The sequence below is a fragment of the Sprattus sprattus genome (genome assembly GCF_963457725.1).
Source record: "Sprattus sprattus genome assembly, chromosome: 19".
Taxonomy (NCBI): Eukaryota; Metazoa; Chordata; class Actinopteri; order Clupeiformes; family Clupeidae; genus Sprattus; species Sprattus sprattus.
The window spans coordinates 19,661,212-19,676,521 of record NC_137917.1 but is presented as its reverse complement, the minus strand read 5'-3'; the positions used below and the strand labels follow the sequence as shown (position 1 = coordinate 19,676,521).

Genomic DNA, 15,310 nt, shown 5'->3' with positions numbered 1-15,310 from the left:
GTTAGTTAGTTAGTAGGCTACCTGCCAAGTTCTTCTTCACTGTAAGAACATAGTATATTGATCAGAAAATAAAAGTGTTCAATGTGGAAGCTTAGATTACTGGAAGGTCTTTGTTTGATGCAAGCCATAACACACACACACACACACACACACACACACACACACACACACACACACACACACACACACACACACACACACACACACACACACACACACTCACACACACACACACACACACACACACACACGCACACACACACACACACACACACACACACACACACACACTAGCATCCATTCAGCCACACTCCAGTAGACAAAAACATACACACGCGCATGGGCACATACACACACCATATAGAGTAGATAGTAGATGCTGAAATGGCTAGACACATTGCCATGTTGGCATTAAGTTAGATGTGATTGTAACATCTACCATTATGTAAAATGTACAACACACTAATTAACTGCATGTGATTGCAAATGATGCTCTGAACTTACGTCATATGTGGTGGCCTTTATCAGTTGGTTTAGCTGTTTTTGCTCAGAACTTGTGTGTTTAAAGTATGTTTGTGAAAGGTTATGAAAATCTATCCTTACTTTTATAGATGTTATTATAAATTAATTCCATTAAAAATAAGTTTTGCTTTCTTTACTCTAGTTTTATTACCATTACCAGTTGATATTTATTTATGGATGCATTTCACTGTCTATATACATTTCTGGTATATTCTTACTTCATTTTTTAAGTAAATATTAATGAAATAAAAAAAATAATTTTATTAAAATAAAAAAAGTTAATGTTCTTTATTTAAAAATTAAAAATATATTTATATATTGAAAAGCCTCAGTATCTTCTGTTGTTTAACTGCCCTAAAATGAAAGGTTACTTAACATGTAGACAAGTTTATAACATGGTCCCCTCCTGTTATAACAGCGGAGCTGGAGTGTGTAGCCAGAGTGAATATGGAGCTGGAGTGTGTAGCCAGAGTGAATGCGGAGGTGGAGTGAGTAGCCAGAGTGAATGCGGAGCTGGAGTGAGTAGCCAGAGTGAATGCGGAGCTGGAGTGAGTAGCCAGAGTGAATGCGGAGGTGGAGTGAGTAGCCAGAGTGAATGCGGAGGTGGAGTGAGTAGCCAGAGTGAATGCGGAGGTGGAGTGAGTAGCCAGAGTGAATGCGGAGGTGGAGTGAGTAGCATGAATGTGGTCAGGCGACTGTTAAATGGTTGACCAGTGGAGCGCAAATGCCAGCCTGGGCCCTGCCAACCCCAAACCCCCCCTCCCCCTTAACCCCCAACCCCTCCTGCCACTCTTTGCCCCTGTACCTCTCCACCACCACCACCCCACCCGAGACCCCATTGGTCGCCCCTCGGAGGCTGGAAGGGGGCAGTGGTGCTGCGGAAGGTAAACAGGCAGAGGGGGTCAGAAGCGGTCCGCTGGGGGGCTGGTGGGTGTCTGACTGTCGGTATGCCCCGAGGGTACGGGGCGGCGCGGAGTGGTGCGGCGTGGCGCGGAACGACATAAACACGGCGGGGGCCGGATTACGCGCCACACGGAGTTGTGATCAGGGGGGATTTAGACCGGCCGGGATGAAAACAATAAGCGCGCTCACAAAAACACCCACACGGTCTCCCGCCCAAGCAAGCTAGCTCAATGGCTGTATTACTCAATGCAAGCAGCAACACCCCACTAGCGCTGGTTAGTGCAGGGGGCGTGTGTTTGTGTATGTATGTCTGCCTGTTTGTGGGGGGGATTTTTCTAGACATTCGTTTGTGTGTTTGTGTATGTATGTCTGCGTGTGTATGTGGGGGATTTTTGTAGACATATATATATGGGTGTTTGTGTATGTATGTCTGCGTGTGTGTGGGGGGTATTTTTCTAGACATTCGTTTGTGTGTTTGTGTATGTATGTCTGCGTGTGTGTGGGGGGGGGGGGGGATTTTTGTAGACATATATGTATGGGTGTTTGTGTATGTATGTCTGCGTGTGTGTGGGGGGGGATTTTTGTAGACATATGTATATGTATACTTTTTGTATTTTTGTATATGTCTTCGTATGCATGTTTGTATGTGTGTATGTGCGTGTGCGTATGAGTGTGTGTGTATGTGTGGGTGTGTGAGTGTGTGTTGTTGTTGTTAGAGGCCGGCTTATGGATGCGTGGTCATGTATTTGGAACAGTGAGTAGATCGGACCCAACATTGTTTTTGTTGCCAGAAATCTATGTGGCAGAGAGAAAAAAAAAAAAAAAGAAAGTAAAACAAGAGATGGTTTGTTTTTAACTTTGATCCCTTCTTCCCCCTCACTTTACCCTCTCCCTCTCTTTCACTCCCTCTGTCCGTCACCATGTTTACCCCGACTGTCTCCCTCTGTCTGACAGCATGCTATGAGTGTCAGCTGGGGCCATTCAAAGAGCTGGTATCAAACAGCGAGATGACGCGCAGAGGTGAAAAACAACACGGCGCTCACACAATGAGCCCCGGCCCCGAAAAAACACTCCCTCGGACACTCTTTGTCCTCGGGCCTGTTGTGACACACAGGCCACTGGTCACAAACAGGTGGTTGGCCCAAATGGCCATGTGATGCACACATAGTGGTAGGCTGTGAGGGGGCGGGGGGAGGGTGGATGCCCGTGTCCGAGTGGGTCGTCTGTATTTTGTTTGACGGAGAAAGCAGGGGTCTCCTTCACAACAGGACGTCATGCTCCATAGGAGCTCGGCTAAGGGTGCATGGAGAGTGCTGACTGTCCACCGACTCCATCAGGCTGTGGCACGCGCTGTGACTTTGTGCCGGCGTTGTGCTAGACTGATGCCCAGTAATTCCAAGTGTGCAGGTGTGCAACAGTCCTGTGAGAAATCCCCTGGAAATATGCCAGCGAGGATCAGGTGCTTGCTTTTTATAGAGGTCAAATGCAGCTGAGGACCGAAGCCATGCCATCATATCATGATCACAAGATCGTAAGACATGCAGATTATCACTATGCTGTTACAACAGGTCTCGCTCTGACATGGAAACAGCCAAGCACACATCACAAGCCCCATTAAAGTACATGTTAACTCTCACAGATAGCAGAGTGTACCATTATACTGTTTTCAGGACAGCACAAAACATTCTTAGTTCTTTTGCCTTTATTTGCACAGCTGTTGTATGTCATTGTAGGTCTTGCATGCATCAAGGTGCCCATGTATTAATGACCCAATATGGAAGTGAGAATGTGACATCCTCTACATTCCATGACAGAGCCACAGGTAGCGTGTCCACTGTCCTCTCAATGAGTCATCCTACCGAGAGAGCCACATGTTACTGCAGACTGTCTCTGCAGCGGTCATATGGGGACAGATCTTCACTGCTCTCCTATTTGACCCGAGACAGCGTGACTGCACTCGAGCCCTCTTGTCTTTGACTTTATTTATGAAGTCTTGCTGTTCTCAAAATAGCTTGACCTCAGATTCACATGTTGTGGATGTCTTGAGTTTGCAGCTGTGGCTGATCTTGAGAGCCAGCGATGCTCATCAGCTTGTTTATCCAAGTCTTACTGAGAGTTCAGTCACCTATGGACTCGATACGTTGGATGGAGTTCCTGGGGTACACAATAAAGCTAGGATTTTAAACACAGTTTTTACTTGAAAACCGTACAGCTGCCCGAGTTGTAAAGCAAAAATAAGTTAAAAAAGGCCTGCAGATAAATGTATGTCACATTTTTAGAGATGGGTAGAAAGTGCCAGAATTTAGCAGGGTTGCTGTGAAGGTGGGGACAGCCAGCAGTTAATGCATCGATCGGTACAGAGTTGGACCAGAAGGTTGAAAAAGAATGAAAAGACAATGTAAGATTTGAGACAAAAAGTTATGTTCTATTTTTATTATTTCTAAAACCACCAGCTGTTAGTGGGTCAGATGAGGTCACAAATACACATTCCTACCCAGTTGAAGGCAATATCCACTAAGATGGTGCAATCATGCAAGATGCAATCATAAGAGTTTTCATCATAGTGTCTAACTCAAGCTTTATGGTCAAGCTTATGTTCAATAAAACCCCTCAACAAACACAATAAAAATGACTTCATAGCTTTCATATCTAAAATAAGATGAAGCTTAAAGTATGTCTTTACTGAGTGACTCACACAGTCACATTAATTATCATTTGTCAATAACTACATTTTATTATGTGTAACATATGCATGAAAAAAAGCATGTTATGATGATATCTATGTTATGCAGACAAAGTAGTTATGTCAGCTGTGGAGGATGTGTGATGAGTTACCAGGATGCCTGTGTGTGTGTGTGTGTGTGTGTGTGTGTGTGTGTGTGTTTACACGGCAGTGCCAGCTCTGGCTCTGGCTGCCACCATGCCTCTACTGGAAGAAAGCTCTCTACCCAGGGACTGCCCTCCGACCGTGCCAGTGGTCATCATCGGTGAGCCCCACCACCCACAGTACCTCTAACAGCTGCTCCACAACAGTGCATGTGTGAGGGAAGTTATTTAGTTGTGTGCCAGAGACAGAAGAGATGTGTTCAGAAGCACTCACACAGAGACAATGAGGTCACATAAGCCAGCCCAACCTACTGTACAGCTTCATTCATCTGTGTCACCATAGAAACCAGTGACACAAACGCTGCTGCCTCTGATAAAATGTTATGGCCACCACAAATCAATCTGCTGAAATTCTTGGTATACCAGGTTCCTTACTGTCTAAATGTTACTGTAAGTACAATAGGAACTGTACAACATTTTATAAACTGGATCTGTTGGCACATTGTCTGAAATAAAAAAAAAACACACTAGATTTACTGTGAATTTTTTTTAATCAAATCCTTTGGTTAATTTCAGTTTCTCCTTATAAGTTCTCCAATAAAACTCACACTTCAATCCCACAAATGTGTTAACACGAATAGGAATGAAAAACAGATCAACTCCCACTGCTGGGATGTTAGGCATTGTTTTCACCTCAGGTGTTTCTGTGACGACCTCCTCTCCCAGGTAACGGCCCCTCAGGTATCTGCCTGTCATACCTGCTGAGCGGGTACACCCCCTACCTGGATCCCGCCACAGTGCACCCAAACCCAGTGCTGTACCGCAAACTGCAGGAGAGCAAGCACCTGCCTATCACTGAGCAGGTAACACACACACACACACACCAAACACGCACATGCCCACAAATACACTTCATATTGCAAACAATGCAAACCTATAGTAGAGACCACTAGACCATTAGAGACTTATCTTTCATACTCAACCTCACATATGCACAGACACGTGCAAACACACACTCACACATACACACACACACACACACACACACACACACACACACACACACACACACACACACACACACGGACAATCTTAGAATGAGCCTCAGCACATACAAACAAGCTTGCTGCTGAAGTATGTGTGTAAATGAGTCACATCTTGTTGAAGAGGTTTTAAAGTGAGTCTTAAAAGCTGATTGCGTATGTCTATTGTGTGTGTGTGTGTGTGTGTGTGTGTGTGTTTAGGACCTGGAGCTCCTGTGTGAGGGTCTGGAGGGCCGCTCGGCCAACCCAGTGGCGGTGCTGTTTGACACCCTGCTGCACCCCAACGCAGACATGGGCTTTGAGCTGCCCCCCGTGCTCCAGTGGAGGCTGGAGCCCCAGCGCCACATCCCCCACCTGGTGCTGGGCAGGGCCACCCCAGGGGGAGCCTGGCACGTGAGTCACACACCCCGTCCCTTTAACTGCCTAAAGCCAGGCTTACCCCCACAAGGTCTGTCAGCTGATGGCTTCTCACACCACACAGCTGCATTGTCACATAGCGCATGTCACTAAAAGTTCAAACATGGCACACATTGATCAAAATGTCTCATAGGCTGTCCAATACATGTATTACACCTTAGCCAAGGTTCTGACCATAGTTTGACCACTGAAAACGTATACATTAGTATTGTGTTTGTAATATATGTATACTACGTACATTGAATATTTGAGCCCGACATAAGCTGTAATCCTCCTTGCTCACTGTGTTGTGGGCACGTCTGATGATTCTGTGCTCCTCCAGGCCATGGAGGGGTCCATGCTGACCATCAGTCTGGGCATCTGGATGGAGCTACCAGGGGTCAACTACAGGGACATGTGCCCCAGCAAACGCAGGTGAGACAGGACTTCTACTGCATTTCAATGACAATCTAATATAATCTACTCTGTTGAGGGTGCGTGAGATGAAAATAAATGCAGAGATGAAAGAAAGCGATTGACGGCTTTGGGGGGAGAGATGGAGAAAAAAGAACAATCGGGATACAGAAGCTGAGGTTCTTATCAAGTCAAGTCTTTGCTGGGGTTCCTCTAGTTTCAGTGGGAGTTGTAGTTTGCTATTAATAGCCAACAGGCAGGAAGGCTTTAAAGCAACTGTTCAAGTAGACTACATTTTCAACCCTGAAAAAGGTAGTGAAGTCAGATGATTAAGTAAGAATAGTCAGGAACTAAGGATAATTGGGGAGTTAAGAACTAAGGAACTAAGGAAATATGCCATGGTGTTGTGGCCATTTGTCTCCAGGGGGGTGGCCAGTGACCGCGCCTCACCGGAGGAGATCTCCTCATACTACAAGAACTACGTGAAGCTGATGGGGTTGCAGAAGAACTTCGTGGACAACACCTACATCACCTCCGTGCAGAGGCTCCACCGCGGCCGCCACAGTGACGACCTGACCAGCAGCCACGCCAAGGACGGAGGCCAGGCGAATGGCGTGAAGAAAAACGGCATCAAGAATGGCGTCGAGAGCAACGGGAGCAGCGACGGCGAGGAGAAGATGGCCGACGAGGTGGACCAGGGGAAGAAGGCGGTGAACGGCGGGGGCAGCAGCATTGGGGTTTCCCCCGGGCTAGGGCAGGGGCTCTGGGAGGTCCGAGGCTACCAGCGTGTCCAAGACGACACCCACGTGCCCTTCAGCCTGTTCGCAGAGAATGTCGTCCTTGCGACAGGGGCGTCCGACTCTCCAGCCCGCCTTGGCGTGGAAGGGGAGGACCTCCCCTTCGTCTTCCACAGCGTGCGCGACCTGGGCGTGGCCGTGAGCAACCGCACCAAACTCGGGCCCCTCTCCGAGCCGGTGCTGGTGGTGGGGGCTGGCCTGTGTGCGGCCGACGCCGTCCTGTGTGCCCGCAACCACGGCATCTCCGTGCTACATGCCTTCCGCAAACGCACCGACGACCCGCAGCTCATCTTCAAGCAGCTGCCCAAGACCCTCTACCCCGAGTACCACCGCGTCTACAACATGATGTGTTCCCATAGCCACCTGGCCCCCGGGGGGGGAGCTGCTCCCAACTCCGCCACTCCCCCTAACGGGGCTACCACCTCAGCCACCCTCAGTGGCGCCCCACCGAAGCCCGGCTACATCAGCTTCCCAGAGCACTGCGTGGTGTCCTTCCAGCCGGACATGCGCTGCGTGCTGCAGGGCCCCGGTACCTCGCTCCGAGCCTTCAAGGTCTCCATGGCGCTGGTTCTGATCAGCTCGCTCCCTAACCTGTTTTTCCTCAAGGAGCAGGGCCGCTATTTGAGCCTGGACCCTAGTCGGCCCGTCTCGTGCAAGCAGAACCCGCTGGACATCGACCCCTACACCTTTGAGTGCTGCGCCGAGCCGGGCTTGTTCGCTATGGGCCCGCTGGTGGGTGACAACTTTGTGCGCTTCCTGACGGGTGGCGCTCTGGGCATCGCCAGCTGCCTGATGAAGAGACTCAAGGAGAAGAAGAAGAGAGAGAAGCTCATCACCAATGGTAGCATGGGGAGAGGGGAGGGTGGAGGCCTTGGAGGGGGAGGTGGAGGGTTTGTTTAAGAAGTGTGAAGACAGAGAGAGAGAGAGAGGGAGAGAAATAAAGAGAGGGAATAATAAAAGGTGGAAGGTGGAAGGTGAGGGCTACTTTCATGTAGGTTTGTTAGGGTGGTATCTTTTTATTTTGCTTTTTAGATCTCATGTATGCAGTGGATATCTCTATTTTAACCTGAAAGCTTTCTAACCATTTTTAAAGATGAAAGTGAGTAGAGGCTAGAGGAGTTAATAGAATTTCCTTCTCCTGTTTTGTTTCGTGTTGACAGTAAGCCTTCTTCACAGGTTAATGTTCTCAGAGGCCAAAGCGCACCGTTATTTCCTCGTCTTGTTGGATCTACATGTATTCAGGGTTTTCTTTTTAATCGTCACTCACACTTTGACCTTCATTTCCAGACAAACCGTTGTGACAAACAACCATGTTTTGTTGATTTTGTGGCATCTAAAAATGCACATATGATCTTCCTCCACATACCTTATCTGACCTTAGTTAAATGCAAAGTTATTAACTTTCTTCATCATGTCCAGATGAGGGTCAAGGCACATATCTTTTAACCACACTGAAATGCACGTCAGCTAAATGCTTTCTGGTCAAATACCCAAATATTCCTTTCAACTCATCTGAAGTTTTAAATGATCATTCAGACAAAAATCCAACACTACACCAAATGTTTCAGCCAGTTAGTGCCAAAATATTTAACTGCATTGGTGATACTTGAAATAGCTTTCAAACTTAGTGACTGAACTAATTATTAGGTTTTTTTTTAACAATAACACTGAACTTAAGACAGTGGGTTTTAATTTGACATGAGATGTGTATTTGGATGTAAGGACCTAAAACAAAAAGACTGCATGCAAATATATAAATATATATATAGGCTTACGTAGATACTTTACCTAGGTATTGCTGTTCTCATGCTTTAAGAGAGGTATTCATGTTTGAGCATAGCGGATAGGACTGTAATACCACATACACTTTCCAAAATGCTAAAAATAAAGGCCCGGATCTTCAGCCCACTCAAGTGGGTTGTGATCTATTTGAGTAGTGCCCACAATCAAGTAGCTATGGCTGTGTTCTGCTATGCAATGACCTGAATGATAAGCAACATAAGTCTTATCTCAATAGGGCTTGGATGGCTGTTGGTTTGGATGCAGCCTAGCTCTAGTGCACCTACAATAAATTAATCGCTTGAAGTTTGTAACAAAATCGGTTAGACCCTGCAGAGTAGAATGCAAACCTGAAGGCATGTTGTCCTTTTGAGGGCTAGACTGCCTTTCCCTGACCTCATTGTCTCCCCTTGGATGTGTAACTGAATGTAAGGCATTACCTCCTGGACAATAGACAGGTGCACTGTCTCCATTCCCTCAACATAACAAGTGCCGTTGTTTTCACATTTCTGACAACTGTCTCCTCAGTTACTGTGTACTTTGGTAGGTACCAAACATCTCACGTTGCAGCTCTTTTGTTGTGGGTGAAAGGCAACTCCTTAACTGTTTTCTACTGTGCCAAACTATGTCTCTTGCAAGCAGAGCCAATGGAGAATGGGTTAAAAAGCTTGTGGGGTAGGGCCTGTCTACCCTCATTCACGGGACTGGGTCAGTCATGCGCGGTCCTCCGGACAGTCCCGCCGAAAACAATGGCTGGAATTCAAACATGACGGGACGGCAAATGGAAACACAGACAGACGCACCCCCCGGCGAGCTCACAATGCCAATCGACCCGAAATCACCCCCCTGCAAGACCCCAGACTTGCCAGGACCGGGCAGGAGCAGACAGGGGCTGTCGTTTTCACGCCAAGACAGCCAATCCTAGTTTAGCTATCCGGCCTGTCTATGGTTCGTCTGTTTGACGTCAGTACTGATAGGCTCGTAGTGAATTCCGCCCAAATACTCCACTCTGGCTCGATCTCTGGGACTCCCGTCTGTAGCATATACATGAGTACTGCTTATAATGATACATGCTAACCATCCCGTTATAATTTAGCGACATGGCTAAGTTGAGAACCCAGTCAACTGTAACGTGTGGGGAGAAGGGGAGAATGAAACGAATGTGTGAGGTCTAGACACACAAGCAGGTATATATTCAATGTTCTCTCAGCCCAGAGGCGCAGAAATGCCATCTGATGTGCCGAAGGTCAAAGCGTGACTTATCCTTCTGATTAAAGACATAAAGGAAGGTTTTAATATATGTTTTGTATACAATATTTTTTATTAAGAACAAATAAATCTTTTCAAAATATTCCAAATAACAACTGAAGTTGTGTGTGTGTGTGTGTGTGTGTTACATTGCATGCCATCAGTGAAATGCTAACAAAAATGCTAAACACATACAGCAGAAAACATTATTATTTTGGTATTTGAATCAAACTAGTTTCCCTGGGGTACAATGTCATCCCAACAAACTATCATTCTGCTGTCAATAGGCTTCATCTCACGGAGCAGTTCAGAATGCGAACACGTTCCTCTTGGTTATCTTTTCTTTGTGCACCGGCCACTATTTCCATAACCTCTTCACAGGTTTGGGGTTGTACCTGTAAAAAACAGCATGGTTTGATTAATTGATCATCAATAACAAAGCAACCCAGATACACAAGCAGAAAGACAAATAAAGAGGAATGGGATTTCAACCAGACCAGGCATAAACCATCAAAGTGTGCAAAAAATGGACCCATAAAAGTCATCCAGCCAAGCTTTTAACATTCCTGCAGGAGGCTGAGGATGCCTTACGCTCAACGGAAAGTTCGGCTGGCATAAAGATATCACTGTTGACCTTCCCCATCAGACAGCGTACTCCACTCAGCAAACCAAACAGGCCCACAATAAAATAATGTCTGGCGCCTTTTTTACCCCTGCGCCTCTCTTTCGCTAGGGAGAGGTGGGGGCAAGGGAGCTGTTTTCTTTGCCGTCTATCTCACTATCTCCCTCACTCTTTCCCTCTTTTCTTCCTCTCCATCCCCCCCTCCCTCTCCACTCTTCTTTTTCTGCATGATTGACGACAGAGGCATGGGATGAGCATGGCATTTCTGCTCAGGCAGAGGAGACACCTCCCTTTGCTCTGGTTACATCAGGGGCCTGCCACTGTTTCCTGGCAACACCTCTATTTTTTTTGGTATGTGCTTCTTTCCACCTACCTCTCCTGCTCAGCCATGTCTCTGCTGGATGATTCAGTTCCAACTCTATCAGCTTCCCTCAACAAGATGTATCTATATCTGATTATGTTGGGTTTAAATCCAGTCCTCACAATTATACACAGACACCCCCCCCCTCCTTCACACACACACACACACACACACACACACACAACAACAACCTTACAAGGTATAACCTGATCAAAACCTACAAGATTCATACTCCCCAAACTGTCTTTTGCCTTGCTATTGTGTTTTCTTCAAGACTCAGCCGTCTGTGATGGTAGTTTTCTGACATTCCAAGGGCTTATAAGGACACACTTGCTTCTGTTTTGTTGGAGGAGTTCTCATGACCCTTGTAACATGGACAGTATCTGTGTTTACTTAATAAGCGGCAGTGAATAAATTGAACAGCTACTCGAAAAAAACAAATGTAAATTTCGAAAAACTGGATGTGCTTAATGCACTTAGACAGACATCAACTTTGATGTGTGTGAGTTGGATGGTATTCATGAGTTATTTGAGAGAGGTAGGTGTGTGTTTGTGTGCCTGTATGTGTGCGTTTGAGCAAATGATCCAAGTCAGCATTTCTTTTGCCAGGATTAGCTGATAGTAGAGATAGCTCTGAGAGCTAGTGGGAGAGAGAGAGGGAGAGAGAAAGAGAGACAGAGAGGGAGACAGAGCGATAGAGAGAGAGAGAGGGAGAGAAAAAGAGAGACAGAGAGGGAGACAGAGCGATAGAGAGGGAGGGAGAGGGTATACCCCTAGAGTGTGAATGTGAGTGAGTGTGTGTGTGTGTGTGTGTGTGTGTAGAAGGGATGTAGTCACAAAGGCCAATATGTGCTAAAGAGTTTTGTTTTAATCAATTCACTCCCATCCTTGACATCTAAAAAAAAAAAAAATGTCTAATATCTCTGGGAGTTGGCAACAAAAAAACAAACAAAGAGGGAGAGAAAGAGAGGGAAAGAGAATAGGGGGAGGGTAAGGGAAAGAGAGGGAGAGAATGAGAAGGAGAGAGAAGCATAACTGAGTGTGTTTACCTGAACAGCTCGTCTCCCACTGCCTGTTCAATTTCGTGTTGCTTCTCCTCCTACAAAACACACACACACACACACACAATATCAATATCATGTATTTCCATAGCGCTGTTAGCAACTAGCATCATCTCCAGGTTCTTTATCACACTGCACTTCATCGTGCTTAGAGTCTATATATATCTGAGATATATATTTATGAGATCTACAACACTCTACTCTACAACCCTGCCCTCTTTACCTTCCCTTTACCCTCTTCTCTCCATGTTAAACTCCCCCTCTCCCCATCTCTCCATCCCCCCTCTCCCCATCTCTCCATCTCAACCTCCCCATCTCAACTTCCCAATCTCTCAATCTCCCCTCTCCCCATCTCTCCATCCCCCCCTCTCCCCATCTCTCCATCTCAATCTCCCCTCTCCCCATCTCTCCATCTTAAGTGTCGTTTACATGGAGCCTAGTTTGTCAAACTGATACGGATAGCTAATACAGATAGCCCTATCATCCATACGAACACTCTCTATCCGCACCTCGTTTCTGCAACGATCGCAGTCCGGGGTAGAAAGTGAGTAGATTTGAATCGGTACGGGGGCTGGTGTTCGTCTGCACGGTTTCACGCAACCTGATGACGTCACTGCCCCACGTGATCTTTTCCGCTATCTCCAACCAGTATATAAATAACTTGTTCTCCCTCAAAATCTCACTCATGGTGGGCCTCGAATTCACTAACATTAACCCAGTCTTCTGATTTTTGATTAGCCCCCTATCTTGATCTAATTCTTCTTATTCAGACGTAACATAACTTTCATGACCACAAATATAAATTGGCCAGCGATTTAATTTGCTTTTTTATTCATAAATGTATGTAAAATGCTCGGAGCAATGCATCATGGGAGATGGGATGACAGACATGTCATGTTACTGTTCCAAACTCTTTATTATCAATAGAAAAAAGAATTCATTTTCGCATATCCTTTAGTCTGACCACTGATTTTATTAACCATCATAATGTAATGTTGTTAATTGGAGCTTGAATGTCTTGTGTAATTTGTTTATCCGTTTGCTGCTTCCTTTACCTTGTGCTTTTGAGTCTCTTCTTCTAGGTTTTTCACGTTTTTTCAGTTGTGTAAATAAAGCGCTAAAGCGCCACCCACAGGCGTGAGGTATGTACTACAGTCGGTTCACCGCAATCTGCTGCCTCCGTGTTTACGCAAATCTCTCGTTGCCAGCCTCCGTATGTACGAAATTAAAAGATTCGATTGGTGTGAAAAGTAAATCCGATTCGGAGGCCCTAGACTTCGTGTGCATAGCACCTTAATCTCCCCTCATCTCAATCTCCCCATCTCTCCATCTCAATCTCCTCTCTCCCTATCTCTCCATCTTAATCTCCCCTCATCTCAATCTCCCCCTCCCGATCTGTCCATCTTAGTCTCCCCTCTCACCCTCTAAATCTCCCCTCTCAATCTCCCCTCTCCCCATCTCTCCCTCTCTCCATCTCATTCTCCCCTCTCCCCATCTTTCCATGTCAATCTCTCAATCTCAATCTCCCCATCTCTTCATCTCAATCTCCCCCATCTCAACCTCCCATCTCAATCTCCCCTCTCCCCATCTCTCCATCTCAATCTCCCCATCTCTTCATCTCAATCTCCCCCATCTCAACCTCCCCATCTCTCCATCTCAATCTCCCCCATCTCTCCTTCTCCCCCCTCTCCCTCTCCCTCCTCCCCTCTCACCTCTGCAGCCTCTTTCAGCCACTCCTCCAGCTCAGAGTTCTTCCCCCTGCTGTGGGCCACCAGATCAGAGCCGCCAATGATCTGAGGAAGACCCTGCGAGCCTGGGACAGGGACCTACACACACACACAAAACACACACAGACACAGACACAGACACAAAGGTAAAAAAAAAATTGCAGAAAAGTGCCAAAACCAGAGATAATAAGGTATAGAAGCTCAGAAGACAATAAGACCAGAATTTACACACCAAATACAGAGAAGGTAATGGATCAGAACCAAACTTGTCTCAAATCCATAGTCCAACACTACCCCAACACATAAACAACATGTAATAGAAATGTTCACAAAAAAAGCATGTTCTAGAAATGTTCACACACATCGATTGTGTCTGTGAGCACATAAACAGTAGTCACAGGAGCGCCCTCTAGTGCCCTGAATGAATATGACCTGTTATAGAAGCAGATGTCACACCCCCAGGAATCTGAGCCCCATGCAGACAACACAACTACTCTCAGTCCACGCGCACACACACGCGCACACACACACACACATGCGCACCGGCACACCTGACCTAGTGGTTAGATCAGCAGAAGATGTCATGTGACTGACCTTGCGGAATTTTTTGAAGTTCTTGTCATTTTGGTTGCGGCTCTGCAGGGGTTCCGGTCTGGTCCTGGAGCGCCCACTCACGACCAGAGACTTGAACTCCACCAGCAGCAGCCCCCGTGGCAGGTCCTGATCCGCCTCAGAGCGCACCTCCGGCTTGGACTCCTGTGGATGCAAACACACACACAGGCATGAACAAAGACATGGACACCCAAGCACACACACACACACACACACACACACACACACACACACACACACACACACACACACACACACACACACACACACACACACACACACACACACACACACACACACACACACACACACACGTAGGCAAACACACACACAGGCATGAACAAAGACATGGACACCCAAGCACACACACACACACACACACACACACACACACACACACACACACACACACACACACACGTAGGCAAACACACACACAGGCATGAACAAAGACATGGACACGCAAGCACAAACACACACATGTAGGCAAGCACACACACACAAACAAATACGCAAGCCACCTTTACATTTCTGTGTGGTTTCAGATTTTCACAAACCTCCGACTAATACTACTACTACAGAGAAAAATGAATAATACAGGATTTGTAATGTCTGTAATGTTGTAATGTCACAGCATAACCATAGCAACGGACTTTCAGTCATTTCTGAGCCCTAAACTACGCAACAGTGTGAAGGTGGCTTTAAGCATAGCGACAGCCTGGAGCTCCCATCCACTTCCAGTCACACACCGCTTTGTTTTCGACCAAAAAGGGGGCGTGGCCACTGAACTATCTCAAGTTGGCATCATATTGCTCTGGTCTATGTCAAACGGACTTTCAGTCATTTCTGAGCCCTAAACTACGCAACAGTGTGAAGGTGGCTTTAAGCATAGCGACAGCCTGGAGCTCCCATCCACTTCCAGTCACACACCACTTTGTTTTCGACAAAAAAGGGGGCGTGGCCACTGAACTATCTCAAGTTGGCATCATATTGCTCTGG

General features: G+C 46.6%; 2 protein-coding genes across 2 annotated transcripts in view; one reads left to right on the top strand and one right to left on the bottom strand.

The window, feature by feature from the left end:
* Positions 1 to 4,324: 4,324 nt before the first annotated feature.
* Positions 4,325 to 7,801, top strand: osgin2 (oxidative stress induced growth inhibitor family member 2; the record flags this gene model as incomplete). Its single annotated transcript, XM_080857477.1, has 5 exons — positions 4,325 to 4,412; positions 4,978 to 5,114; positions 5,496 to 5,687; positions 6,034 to 6,125; positions 6,529 to 7,801. The coding sequence occupies exons 1-5, from the start codon at positions 4,346 to 4,348 to the stop codon at positions 7,799 to 7,801; spliced, it is 1,761 nt and encodes a 586-aa protein (XP_080713603.1). The 5' UTR covers positions 4,325 to 4,345.
* A 2,270-nt stretch (positions 7,802 to 10,071) lies between these two features.
* Positions 10,072 to 15,310, bottom strand: part of nbn (nibrin) — an 11,721-nt gene continuing 6,482 nt past the window's right edge. Inside the window, exons 13-16 of the mRNA XM_080857693.1 lie at positions 14,294 to 14,455; positions 13,685 to 13,798; positions 11,961 to 12,010; positions 10,072 to 10,323 (exon numbers count right to left, since the gene is read on the bottom strand). Coding sequence (XP_080713819.1) covers positions 10,287 to 10,323; positions 11,961 to 12,010; positions 13,685 to 13,798; positions 14,294 to 14,455 — 363 coding nt within the window. The 3' untranslated portion in view covers positions 10,072 to 10,286. The remainder of the gene's footprint in view (positions 10,324 to 11,960; positions 12,011 to 13,684; positions 13,799 to 14,293; positions 14,456 to 15,310) is intronic.